Source organism: Heteronotia binoei, chromosome 5, assembly GCF_032191835.1.
Source record: "Heteronotia binoei isolate CCM8104 ecotype False Entrance Well chromosome 5, APGP_CSIRO_Hbin_v1, whole genome shotgun sequence".
Lineage (NCBI taxonomy): Eukaryota > Metazoa > Chordata > Lepidosauria > Squamata > Gekkonidae > Heteronotia > Heteronotia binoei.
The window spans coordinates 19938740-19953114 of record NC_083227.1 but is presented as its reverse complement, the minus strand read 5'-3'; the positions used below and the strand labels follow the sequence as shown (position 1 = coordinate 19953114).

Genomic DNA, 14375 nt, shown 5'->3' with positions numbered 1-14375 from the left:
GAACATTCCCTAAAAGGAATCAAATCTATTCGAAACAAACAATTAAATGCCTCCAAAAGTGAGGGAAAGAAATGCTCACCATAGGACAGGGTCAGGGAAATAGTGGCCACAGAGGCTGGAAAAATCTAGATTCTCCCACCCACATAGCAGCTGCCCAAACTTCACTGCAATCCTTTCCAAAACTCCACTGGAAACTTGGTTTAAGTAAGCTGGGAAAACACGGAACGTGCCTGAATGCAGTGGAAAAGCAGGGAGAAAACCTGCTACACATTGAACAAGGGGCAGAGCTAGAACTGACAGAAATATCCTTGGTACTTAATTCAAATTGCTCCCACCCCCAACTGCTACAAAAATTAATGCCTGTTCTGGTATCCGCAGTGGAAATTTTAAAAGAATTGCAATATTACCAGTTGGAACTTCTTCTGGACTGGAGTTACCAACATGGAGCTATTGAACATCAGGCATGATCTACCCTGGGCTGGCAAACCTGATGCCCCACCTTTGGCAGGAGAATAGCAAGACTTTTCTTATGGAACTCAGTCAACCTGTTGCCCAGCAACCATTCTCCCATCAGTTAAATATGGCGGCAGGTTTCATCCCCTCAACCTTTTCTTTCACCCTTACCAACATCCTCGGAACAAGAAGGAACTGGCTGTGGCAGGGAGCATAAGATTTTGAGGAACGAAACAAGAGCATTCAGTTGTGTTATCTCTGAGAACACCAAGTGGGAGAACACGAATTGTTAGGTGAAGCTTTTTAGTTTAGAAATAATTGATCAGTTTATGAAGAAAAATGTACCTTTCTGCAGATGAAGTCCAGAATCCAGAGTGTCTGAGGAAGCAAAGGAATGGAAAGTGAGCAGCAGGCCCTTCTTGTGACAAAAATACCAGCTAATAATACTATTTTCTTTTGGGGAGGGGAGGGGCATGATACAGCCCAATGATGTCAAATCGCTGAAGCTAAACTGAGTACGTGGATCGACCAAAGAAGACTCTGCAGAGGAAGAAAATAGCAAACACTGGTCTTTATCAGCTCCTGGTGGGGGTTGCCAGAAGTCATTTGTGACTTGATGGCACACAGGTACATATTTCTTCTGAGTTACAGCTTAAGGGTCAAGTAGAAACTATCTGAGTCCGCTTGCGGAGAGGGCGGGATATAAATGTAAAGTAATAAATAAATAAATAAATCTTGGGGGTGGGGGATTGTTCACAAGTCACTGGAGTTGAGATTAATGTCATAGAAAGTATGCTAAGGACTGCAGCCCAAGGGTCCAATCTGGCTAAATTCAGGATGCTTCTAGACAGAGGCTCCGCAGCTCATACTGAGCTGAGTTACACTCTTCCAACTCACTGAATTCAATGGGCTTCGAAGGGTGTGACTCTACTTTAAAACCAGTCTGTCCCTTTGAGACCATTCTGTGGGCTCTGCTACGACATATTCCAACAAACACAAACATCCAATCAAAGGGATCAGTTCTGATAAGTCTGATTTGGTCACAGACACATTGCAAATAGAAGGGGGGGGGGGTGTCCCTGAAATGGATCCAGCGGCTGTTTCATTAAAAATAGATGCCTTAAAGTGCAGTTTCCCTCCCTGTCATTTTAGGTGCTTTTTTCACCATCTACCTCACCATGTGCCCTTGCATGGTCGCAGTAATGATTAGAGAACAACAACATAATATAATCTCGAGAAGTCCATGTAATGCAATTGTGAGCTGAAGTTATGGCAGAATTTTTATCAGAAAACTTTCCATGGTGAACTAAAATGACCTTCTGAACTGATGCGTAAACTCTCCACATTCCTGGGTCTGTTAATGATATAGCCAGCCTGGGACATACTAAAACACATCTGGCCCACTCTAATGTTCAGTCTGAAACTCCGGCAGTGTTTTTTCATTACCTTTGTGTTGTTTCTCGATGCCCTCCAAAAGGAGATTTAAACCTGAGAAGTCCCAGATGTGCCACTTCAGTGCAAGTGGAATAGCCACTGGATTCTCAAACGACTCCTTGTCTTCATACCTGGAGAAAATCCCATTAGGGTACCATCCATCCCATTCAGAATCTCCCTCCCTCCCCTCCGCCCCAAGTGGGTGAGAGAAGCAGAGGAAGGAACGGGCAGAAAGCCAAGAGAAACAGGCTGATGCTGAAAGGACTGGAAGGTGGGCGGGCTCTTGAAGAGGAACGCACAGCTCCTGCTTTCTTAAGAACTGGCTACACTAAACCTATTGGTTACTGTGACCAGGATTACTAAGTACTCATTACATTTATTATAATAAAGACAGGTAAATCAAAGATTACATATCATAGACAGACACACAAAAGGGTAAAGTCCTTTCTCTGAAAAAATTCCTCAATGATGGTCCAGATTCCAGTGTGGACTTCAATACCATGAAGTAAGTTGCAATTTCTTGAATCTCATGAAAGGTATCATTAGGATGCTCTGTATTCTCAGTGCTGGGGGGGGGGGGCAACAGTGGGAGGGCTTCTAGTGTCCTGGCCCCACTGGTGGACCTCCTGATGGTACTTGGGTTTTTTGGCCACTGAGTGACACAGAGTGTTGGACTGGATGGGCCATTGGCCTGATCCAACAGGGCTTCTCTTATGTTTTTATGTCTGGGGCAGTGATGCTCTGAATTCTTGGTGTTTTGGGGGGGGGGGCAGCAAAGTGGGAGGGTTTCTAGTGTCCTGGCCCTACTGGTGAACTTTTTGATGGCACCTAGAGTTTTTGACCACTGTGTGACACAGAGTGTTGGACTGGATGGGCCACTGGACTGATCAAACATGGCTTCTCTTATGTTCCTATATTCTTCACAAACTGCCCAGTTCAATCCGAGGATTAAGAAGGTTAATGTTAAAGATCCACTTACCTCTGCAATGTGCTTCTGACATCCTAAAGAAAGAAGGCAGAGGGTGAGAAGAAGAGAGAGAGACCTTCAGAGTAGGTGTGTTGTGTTCCCCTTTTGGACTTTCCCCCTTTTCCCTGCAGCCTTGCAACATGGTTCAGCCATGAAAGGAAAGAGAGGAGAGAGGGTCTGTCTGGGCATAAGTGCCATCACATCTGCACAGACATGCTAGACAGACAGCGGCAAGCACAGCAGTGCCCACAACAGCTGTGTGGATGCTGTTCCTGTAACCATATGCCGTTGCCATTGTGTGTCGGTGTGCATTTTATATATAAGTGACATTCCCCACACCACACCGCCCCTAGACATCCTCCTTTAAAAATGGGTTGTGAAAAGTCTTGCATGTGACCCAGCTTCCTGGTTGGTGGTGTTGTGAAAGAGTTTCCCGGGAACCTTGGGCTTCCTCAGACTGTTGGTTGAAACACAAACACACTTTGGCTTCCAGTGGCTGAAGTCTAACAGGGAGGGGCAGGGGGCTGTGGGGGAATGTATTTCCAGGGAGTGTTGTTTTGCACGGCCCCTGGGATTGTCCAGTCTGCCCCTGGCTGGAGATGGAAAGGGGCAGAGGGGAAAGTGGCCCTGCTGAAGAGGTAGAAACTTGCTAGCGACATAAACTGGGCTGGTTTGCTTTTGCTTTTCTGCTAAGCAGAGAGGATTTGGAGCCAGCCTTCTCCCCAAGGGGACTCCACCTGTTTCTGCCACAGTCTCACCTGCAGGAGATCACTGGCCGGCTGCTGACATTTCTCTTCCATCTCCCGGATGAGGCTTTCCAGAGAAGAGAGCTCCTCAGAGATTCTGGCCAGATGCTGGTCCCTGTTTCTCGCCACCTCCTTCTCCACCTCTTCCATCTGGGCCAGCAAAAGTTTCTCTTGTTCCTCCAGAAATGTGTGCAGTTGCCTGAACTTGGCTATTGTCTCTTGCTTTTCTTCTTTGGTTTGTTTCTGAGATGGAAAGAGAAGAAAGGCAGGCCAATATCAGGAACACAGCTGGTCTCTGCAGTGGGAAGAGACGCTTGAGGAGGCTCCTATCCCATCCTATCCCAGAGGGGTTCTTTCAGCCACAGAGGATTCAGTCTGCAGCAGAAAACCCAGAAAGTAGAAGGGGCTTCATGAGTCCATTTGTTCCCCCACTAAAACAGCCTCCACAGGTTGATTTCCCCAGTTCCCATCGGGGGATGAGACATGATGGTTGAGGAGAAACACCACAGGGGGCAAAAGTGCTCAGAAGCCCCCTCCCCTCGCTTGGTCTTCTAACCTTAACTGCAGCTTCCCTGGCTGCATTGTGGGCAAGAGAAAATTGTGGGGGGGGGGCAGGAATGTACATACTACTGAATATCCCAAGTATACCCCCCCTAGAATCAGCAGTGGCTGAACCCCACTTTCAGTTGGCCTTAACCCAGCCCTGCATTAGACCCTCCTGAGGTCTCAGTCTCCCTCCCCAAATCTCCAGGAGTTTCCCAACCTGGATCTGGCAAACCTACCCCCCCCACCCCCCACTGGTGGCCAGAGGAGACCCGGCAACCGTCCTTCTAAATTGAAAGTGGGGGCAGCCTCGTGGGTTGATTTTTCTGCTATTTGGACTTACGAGCAGGTCTTGGCTTTCCTTCTCCACATCTCCTTTATACACCACAATTCTCTCTCTCTCCTTCTTCAGAATCTCCAGACGGTTGCAGAATTGATCCTGGGGAGAGGGGGGATCACAGTTGAAATGTGTTCTTTTAAAGGTTTACTCCATGCTCTTCCCTCCTGGCCACCATGACACATTTATTTAAATCCATATATATAACCATGTTCGTTAAAAAAAAAAAATCAAATTCCAGTATGCTATTCCATCAGGAGAGCCTGTGTGCAGTAACACTTAAAGTGCTGGACTAAGATCTGGGAAATCCAGGTTTGAACCCCCAGTCCTGCCGTGGAAGCTCGCTGGGTGACCTTGGACCACTCTCATGACTCTCAGCCTACCCCTGACCTGGTTAGTCCCAGGATAGCCTGATCAGCAGGGCCGACCTGGAGGCAGGCAGTGGCAGGCAAACCACCTCCCAACCTCTCTTGCCTTGAAAAGCTTACAGGGTGTCCATAAGCCAGCTGTGACCTGACAGCAAAACAAACTTCTGTCACGCCACTCGTGTTCTGAGCAGGCACTTGGGTGGGCTTCTGTTCTCCTTTTTGAAACCCATGACCTGACAATCTCAAACATTCACAAGAAATTTTTGAGAGCTAGGAGTCTGCCTTTGTACTAATTTTAGCTAACTAGCTAACTAGCCAAAGCATCACACATCTTTTAACAAATGAAGGGTCCAATGTAATATTCTTTCTGATGTGACTCATCATACTGGATGTTAAGAAGCACACTATGCCCAAAGAAGGTGCTCCCGTCCTTCATAGTTTCCAAAGGACTACGTCAGACCAGATCATCTCTGCAGGAGAAACTGAAGGGAGGGGCCACAATTCTGCAAGCCTAGTAGAACCAAAGCGATGTACAGAGTACCCAGCAGTAGTAGTGCAATCAGAGTGCCCAGCAGAACCCAGTGCCGTTGTGGCAATGCCAGCTGATGTCAAGCACAGAATCGCAGTCCAAGAAAGGGGGATGGAACCTCAGCAGCACTAGTGCAAATGTGCCCAGCAAACCCAGTGCCATTCATAATATCAGCAAAAGTTTGCCACTATACTGCTTTTAAATACATTCTGTCGCCAAGCAGGATAGGGATGAAAAGGTCTTGAGGTCAAGAAGTGAAAATAAAGGGGGAGGAGAACATGGAAAAATTAGGTGAAGGGAGATGGAAAACATGAATGAGAAGTGTGTGGGAAAGGGGGGGGGGAGTTGTTTATCTTACTGCATGCCATGGGCTCTGACAAGGGGACTGCCCAGGCAGAGCCCACAGGGTTAGCAAACCCAGCGGAGCCGACAGCTGGCTCCTCTCACAACTTGACTGATTCACTCACAACTTGACCGCAGGTTCTCAGAACCTGGCTGTACAGCTGACCAACAACAGGTAGACACACATCCCAGTTCACCACCTTGCCATGCTCGAGTACAGGAAAGGCTCCATCAGGACTCAGCGATCTGAAGGAAAGAGGCCAAAATGCGGGCAAGACGTTCTCTCAGCCCAGAGTTTTAGCAGACACCAGGCTGGCCCAACTGCCTGCTAATTGGAAACAGCAGCGGCGGGCTATCAAAGCTCCTGCTTCGAGTTGCATGCTCTGTGGAAGCAACAAGTCCATCCAGTGACTTGTGACTACTCCAGCTCCCATTCCTTGGCTCTGTTCCTGCTCTGACTTCCCGGTTTCCTGACTGCTGGATTGTACGATCCTGCTTTAAAACTGCAATTTGGACTCGGTACTGGTTCCTTCAACGCTCCTCTGGCTCTGACTTGGACTGGACTCGGACTTCCCCCTTACCTGCTCTCCAGCGTGTGACACTGCAATACCAGAACTGCTGCTTTGCAAGATCTAACTGAGCTGGGGGCAAGGAAAGGAAGAGATAAAAACTAGACTATTGGAGAAAATGAGCTGCAGGCTGGCTACACATGGGCTTCCACAGAGACCAATGTATCAAGAGGCCTCTCCTGTAAATACAGTGCCCTCATATTCTCACACACATGATACCAGACAGCCTGGCCATTTGAGGAAGGGAAAGTACTCTCTAGATTAAGTTTCTTTCTCTTCTTTTGACTGCAACCTGAATGTGGATCTACTTGAATAAATGTAAGTTTACTTTTTTTGCCATATACTTCTTGGGAGATGTATTTACTGCACTCTGCATCCCATTCTGTGTCTGGACAAACTCTCCTACATTAACCAAATATCCCCATAATGAGTACCCCTAATATCTAGCTGTTGCCTTTTCCCTCGCTCCACCCATTTTTATTCATCCTTTGACTATTGTTGCCTCCCTCTGCCTTTCCTCTTCTAAAACTTCATGTTGAGCCAAACAAATCTTTGAGTCTTCTTGTTGCTATATCCTGTTGCTCTGCAAAGACTGGCACAGAAGAGTGTACCCTACTAAGCATGTTGGATCAGGCCAATGGCCCCTCCAGTCCAACACTCTGTGTCTGTGTAAATAAATCTTTATAACTTGTAGTAATAAAACCATCTTCATTAAACAGAGAAACTGGGTTGGTCTTAATTTTGTTCTCAGTATGGCCCAAACACTCATCATAAAAGGAGAAAACCCACAATTGGTATCTTCAATCTCCTTACAGTTGCAAGCACCAGCCCTGGAGGGAGAGCTCCTCTTCCGCTATGCTGGGAGGAAAGTGCATCTTCTCCAGAGAATGATGGAATTCCACCAGCAAGGATCAGGATGAGTTCCTACCTTGTATTTTGGAGCAGCCACTTCCAGGGGAACTATTGTGTGTCCTTGGTGTTCTGGGAATCGCTCACAGACAGCACACACCAATTTTTCATCCTCTTTGCAGAAGAAGTGGAGTTTTTCCTGGTGTCTCAAGCAAACACCTTTTCTTGAACTTTGTGGCACCAGTTGAATTTTTTCAACTAGGTTTGCCAGCTGCCAGTTTCGGCGGAAAGCCCCTTTCTGGAACTTGAATTTGCAGACAGGACACTCCAAGTCTCCCAGAGTCTCCCATTTCTCACAGTAGTTGGTGATGCAGGCCTGGCAGAAGCTGTGCCCACAGTCCAGGACCATGGGGTCCGTCAGGCACTCCAGGCAGATGGGGCACTTGGCCTCCTGCTCTATCTCTGTGGATGGTGGAGCTGAGGCCATGAGGGCTGGATTCTCAGTGGCTTGGGTGACGGGAAGGGCAGCAGCTTGTCAGATCTGTAAAAGGGCAGCATAAGAACAAGAACATAAGAGAAGCCATGTTGGATCAGGCCAATGGCCCCTCCAGTCCAACACTCTGTGTCACATAGTGTCAAAAAAAAAAACCCAGGTGCCATCAGGAGGTCCATCGGTGGGGCCAGAACACTAGAAACCCTCCCAACTGTTGTTCCCCACAAGTACCAAGAATACAGAGCATCACTGCCCCAGACAGAGAGTTCCAACAATACGCTGTGGCTAATAGGCACTGATGGACCTCTGCTCCATATGTTTATCCAATCCCCTCTTGAAGCTGGCTCGAACTCAGGGCATGAGCAGAACTTAGAACTTCAGTAGTGCAGCTTTACCACTCTGCACCATGGAACTTTATTCCCCGGGAGAGCCACCTGGCCACGCTTTCAGCTCATTTTTGCTGGCAGGTAAAGAACTTCCTGTGCCAAAGAGGTTTCCTACAACCAGAAACTGCGGGCTGCCAGGAGCCTTTTCAGAAGAAGGTAGACATTGCTGTGGATTTTAGCTCTATCAAGATTTTAGCCTGTTTTTATTTATCACACAATGTTCTTTTAATTTAGCGACTTAACGGTTTTTTTTTTAAAAAGTAACACCTAAACTGTTCATTAATGAAAAAAGAACATTCCTCTTACAATATATACAAAAACTTCCATGAAACCTAGCAGAAAACTCTCACAAAATCTATATCTCTACAAAAAATAAAATCTTAATGGCAGTTCAGCACTTCTTCCCTTGATTCCTTGGTAGGAAACAACCCATGCCAGCATCTTATTAAAGGAAACCACCATTGAATAAACCATTTCTGTGCCTCTGTGCCTCTGTCTTCTTTACATAGTCTTCTTAAAGCATTCCTGTCTTGGCTATTAGCATAATAAACCAAATTTTGCATAATAAACTTTGGCAGATTGCTACTTCCAGTTTTTAGCAAGGAGCATTCTGGCTGCCAGTGTGGAGTAGTGGTTATAATTAGTAGACTGTAATCTGGAGTACCGGGTTTGAGTCACCACTACTCCTCCACATGAAGCTTCCTGGGTGACCTTGGGCTAGTCACAGTTCTCTCAGCCCCTCCCATCTCACAATATGTGCCTGTTCTGGGGAAACTAAGGGAAAAGTGATTGTAAGCAGCTTTGAGGCTACTTAGGGTAAAGGAAGATGGGGTAGAAAAACAGACTCTTCTTGTTCATCTTTACAAGTAACTGCCACAGGGCATCCTACTGGTTTTTAGGCAACCCAGTGTGGCTAGTCTAACAAAACATTAGGCCAAAACATGTGGCCAAGTGCAAAGTAATGCACATTGGGGCTAAGAATCCCAGCTACAAATACAAGTTGATGGGGTGTGAACTGGCAGAGACTGATCAAGAGAGAGATCTTGGGGTCATGATAGATAACTCACTGAAAGTGTCAAGACAGTGTGCGTTTGCAATAAAAAAGGCCAATGCCATGCTGGGAATTATTAGGAAGGGAATTGAAAACAAATCAGCCAGTATCATAATGCCCCTGTATAAATCGATGGTGCGGTCTCATTTGGAGTACTGTGTGCAGTTCTGGTCGCCGCACCTCAAAAAGGATATTATAGCTTTAGAGAAGGTGCAGAGAAGGGCAACTAGAATGATTAAAGGGCTGGAGCACTTTCCCTATGAAGAAAGGTTGAAACGCTTGGGACTCTTTAGCTTGGAGAAACGTCGACTGCGGGGTGACATGATAGAGGTTTACAAGATAATGCATGGAATGGAGAAAGTAGAGAAAGAAGTACTTTTCTCCCTTTCTCACAATACAAGAACTCGTGGGCATTCGATGAAATTGCTGAGCAGGGCTTCCGGAAGATGGCGGAGTGAAGCGGAGCTCCTTTCTCTAGCTCGAGAAGGGACTCTGTTTGGGGGGCGACAGAGGGGGTTTCCCGGACGGGAGACACCCCTATCGGAGCTGTCAGGTGACGCTCCGGAGTCTGGAGGGCTTCTGGCTGTTGGGGGGGAGCGGAGGTTCCCCACCCAGCGCCGGTTTCCTCCTGGCCGTTGCCTCTCAATGCTTAGGCGCTTAACTGTGCTGCCGGAGTGACGGAGAACGGAGAGGAAGCGAAACTCCTATTAGCTGTACCCTAAGACTGATCGAAAGTGGGTACTCTCTTCTGGCGAAATATTTACCGATCGAAGAGAAGGCTTTCGGGGTCGGTGGTCCGAGAGGCGCGGAAGCGGAGGTGAGGAGAAAACGGCGGTGAGTGGTGGCAAGTGGCGGTGCGCTTTTCGGGAGACTGGCCGAAGCCGCAAGCGGAATCGAGGGTGGTTGTGGAGACGAGTAAGAGCACGAGCGTGGTCGGGTGAATGGAGCTGGCAGAAGGGGATTGAAAGACAAGGCGAGAAGCAGGAGTGAGGAGGGGGAAAGGAGAGGCTAGATCACTGAAGGTCCGGGAGAGGTATTTCCGGAAGCAAGCTGGAATGGCGGACGGGACTTACAGTGTCTATTAGGAAGCTGTGGATCAAAGAGAAGTATCAGTAACTCCCCGGGACTGAAGAATTCCCCCCCCCCCACTATTGACAATCTCGTTTGGCAAGATTTGACGGTGTTTGGTGGTCGTTGAAATACATCTTTCTTTTTCTGTTTGGTTTTTTTTTTTTTATCCGGGGCTGGAGTTGAACAACGGAAAGGGTAAAGTGGCGGTTCTTAGCGGCATCAGCCGCGGCCGTACTTTATCGAAGATCTAGGTGTTGTGTCTGTGCCGGTGTTGACAATTAACAGGAGCAGAGAGAACTTGGCGGAGGATTTGTTTTGTTTTGTTGTGGCTTGCTCTGGCTTTTTGCCCAGACTTTCTTTTCTCCCGTGGTCGCGTCCATAATAACTAGACTGTCAGAACTTTGGGGTCAGAATTGAATACAGCAGGAGCTGAATATAACTGAGCACAACAGAATTCAACAGGAACTATTTTCAAAAATTGGATTCAGCCTGATAGAATAATAGGACAGGACTGGAGTGACAGTGATACAGAAGGCAGAAGAAAAGAAGCAGGGGAAAGGAAGAAAGAAGAAAGAAGAAAAGAAGAAGAGGCAGATAAGAAGCAGGCAAGATAAGACTGTGAATAAAATTCTTATTCATTTTTGGGAACATTTATATATATCATAATTGTATAACTGTTTAATTATTTCAGAAACTGTAATTAGCCACTGTCCTGAACTGATTGCTGAAAGATTTGCTTTTTATCAAAGAACTGAAGTTTCTAACCATTAAGTAATAAGAAATTAATTGAAATATTTGATTTATATTATAATTGAATTGAAATATTGGTTTTTTGAGGGTTAATCTATTTAGGGGAGTTGATTTGATATAAGAGAATTTTGAATGGTGAACTAATGATTGGGGGAGACTATTGATTATTGAATTGGTACAGTTTATCCTTAACAAGAGGGGTGCCGGTCTTGTCAAGAAGATACTGTGAGATTGGATTATATAGTACCTACTAGATCTGGTCCGGTAAAATTAGAATGACAGAAGCGAAGATAAAAAAATATCAGCAAGGTACCCCACCACCGGGGGGAACAAAAATGACTCCAGGCTCGGTCAACCAGGATGCACTGGAAAAACTGCAAAAGAGTGTAACAGCGGGATTTAAGAAAAATCATGAAGCATTGGATGAGTTAAGAACTGATTTGATGAGTGAGGTAAAGAAGACAAATGACCAGTTGGTAGAATTCCAAAAACAATTGCTGGCAAACACGCAACAGGTCCATGGTCTAACTGCCAAAGTAGATAGAATGGAAGAACGGAGTAAGCAGACAAGTGACATAGCCAGAGAGAATCAAAAGGAGTTGACAGAGATGGAAGACCGTCTGATGAGACTTGAAATGGAGAAAGCAGCAACAATTTTGCGTTTCCAAAATATACCTGAAGAGAGGGAAGAAGATTTACCTAGTAAAATAATGGATATTTTAACAGTGGACAATGAAGAATTACTGGAAGAAGGCCCAAGAGACATCTTATGGGCCAAAAGAGTCTCATCAAGCTACATAAGAAAGTTTAAACTCCCTAGGGAGGTTCAAGTCAAACTTCTACGATCAGAAACAACGGAAAGAGTCCTGAGAAAAACAAGAGAATGTGAAATCAATTGGAAAGGAAATAAAATAAAGATCTTAAAAGAGATACCCTGGAGTGTAAGGCAGAGGAGGTTTAAATTCAAGAAATTATCTGCGTGGTTAATTAAACATGAAATTCAGTTTAGATGGCTTTTTCCACAAGGTCTTTTTTTCACTTTTCAAGCGAAGAGGTACAATATTACCACTGAGGCAAAGATGGAAGAATTTTGGGACCAGTTTGTGGAGCGGAGTGGTTCGGAGTCAGGAGGTGATCAAGAGCTAGAAGGCGATGAAGAATCTCCGGCTGGAGGATCTCCAAAAAAACAACGAGAAAAGATGAAGACAAGACTTCAGAGTAGGAAGGAAGTCAAGATACCTGATAGTAAGGAACCAGCAAAATGAATTCTAAGGCAGAGACTACAATATTTTCTTTGAATGTGAACGGATTAAATGAACCCGGCAAGAGGAAGAGAGTCTTTCAACAACTGAAAAAATCTGGTGCACAAATTATTTGTTTACAGGAAACCCACATCCGGAAAGATAATGTAAAGTATTTGGAAAATAAGAAATAGGGAATTTTATATGCTTCTTGTGACTCGCAGAAGAAGAAGAAAGGGGTAGCAATCTTCATTTCTCACCAGATTGAATCGAGCTGTTTGTATTCGGATGAGCAAGGAAGAATTCTTATAGTTGAAATAGAATTAAATGGTCAGAAAACAATTTTGGCGAACATATATGCCCCCAATGAAAATCAAGAAAAATTTTATCAAGATTTGTACCTTAAGTTAAGAGAATTGAAATCGGACAGATATTGTATTATAGGAGACTACAATGCGATATTTGACATCAAACTGGATAAAAAATATGAAGACTCACAAAAGAAAAAGAAGAAGACTCGAAATTTATTACCCAACTCCTTCCTAAAAATGGCTGAGGAATTGAATCTAGTAGATGCTTGGAGAACAAGAAATTCGAGCACAGCAGATTTCACCTTCTACTCACAACCACATAAGTCTTGGTCAAGAATTGACATGGTTTGGATGTCTCTAGATATGATGTTGACAATTAATCGAGTGGATATTCTTCCCCAATCGTATTCGGATCATAACCCAATCTCGGTGGCATTTCAGGAACAAAAAAGAAATTTTAGATGGTCTTTAAATTTACAAATTTTGAAAGAAACCAAATTTCTGGGAGAAGCCAAAAAAGAAATACAAGAATTTTTTAAATGTAATCTTGAAAAAGATACAAAGATCTCAATAATATGGGATGCATTCAAGGCCTTCTTTAGGGGGGTTGCCATCCGATATTCATCAAGGAGGAAGAGAGAACAAAGAAAGATTTATAATGAGCTTCTAACAAAGTTGAACCATTTTGAGAAACAACAGAAAACGGTGAACCCAAATGGGATCAAGACAAAAATTATAGCTGTCCAACATCAGATAAATATTCTTTTGGCTGAAGAAATTGAGAGGAAATTAAAGTGGACAAGACAAAATTATTTTGAAAATGCGAACAAAGTGAGTAGATGGTTGGCGTATAGATTGAGAAAAGAGAAGGAGAAAAAGATTATAAAGATGTTAAGGAATGAGGCGAAAGAGGAGACTTTTCAAAACTCTCAAATGAAAACCATTATCCAGGATTTTTATCGGAATTTGTATAAAAAACAGAAACTTGATCAACAAAGACAAGAGGTTTATATAAAGGAAGTGGAGATGCAACAATTAACAAAGGAACAACAAGCAAGCTTAGAAAACCCAATCTCAATGCAGGAAGTAGTAGATGCCATAAAAACTCAAAAAAGTAACAAGACGCCGGGTACAGATGGATTGCCGATTGAATTTTTTAGAGCTTTTGAGGATGTGTTACTCCTTCCCTTCAAGAAAGTATTGGAAAATGTTTATAGTACAGGAGAAATCCCAGAATCGTGGAAAGAAGCTCTAATATCCCTTATTCATAAAGAGGATTCCGATCCAGCAGAAATTAAAAATTACAGACCAATCTCTCTGCTGAACAGTGATTACAAGATCTACGCGACAATACTAGCAAATAGATTGAAGAAAGTTATTGGAAGTTTAGTTCATGAAGATCAATCGGGTTTCGTTCCAGGACGCTTAATGAACCAGAATGTGAGACTGTTCTTGAACGCAATTGAGTATTATAGAGAACACCCAGATAAAGAATTTGCGGCGATCCTGATAGATGCTGAAAAGGCTTTCGACAATGTTAATTGGAATTTCATTAAAGAGACTTTGGCAGGAGTCGGGTGCGGAGAAAGGTACTGTTCAATGGTTGAAGCAGTGTATACGAAGCAGATAGCGAAAGTTAATTTTAACGGAGTAATGACTGACTTAATAGAAATAGAACAAGGTACAAGACAAGGATGCCCACTATCTCCGCTACTATTTATATTGACTCTAGAACCGTTGATTAGGAAGATTAGGGAAGACTCTCAAATTAAAGGGATCAGAATAAATAACACAGAATTAAAAACGTTGGCGTTCGCAGACGATCTGGTATTTACATTAGAACAACCTTTATCATCGATTGAGCTCTTAAAACAAAGATTAAGAGAGTATGGAGAAGTATCTGGATTTAAACTAAATGCTATTAAAACCAAGATC

The 14375-nt window shown here is 44.4% G+C and overlaps 1 protein-coding gene across 1 annotated transcript in view; it reads right to left on the bottom strand.

The window, feature by feature from the left end:
• Positions 1 to 14375, bottom strand: part of LOC132571813 (uncharacterized) — a 76540-nt gene that overhangs the window by 29156 nt on the left and 33009 nt on the right. The window contains exons 9-16 of the mRNA XM_060238605.1: positions 9832 to 10014; positions 9603 to 9733; positions 7217 to 7668; positions 4487 to 4582; positions 3613 to 3843; positions 2867 to 2889; positions 1900 to 2018; positions 80 to 209 (exon numbers count right to left, since the gene is read on the bottom strand). Coding sequence (XP_060094588.1) covers positions 80 to 209; positions 1900 to 2018; positions 2867 to 2889; positions 3613 to 3843; positions 4487 to 4582; positions 7217 to 7668; positions 9603 to 9733; positions 9832 to 10014 — 1365 coding nt within the window. The remainder of the gene's footprint in view (positions 1 to 79; positions 210 to 1899; positions 2019 to 2866; positions 2890 to 3612; positions 3844 to 4486; positions 4583 to 7216; positions 7669 to 9602; positions 9734 to 9831; positions 10015 to 14375) is intronic.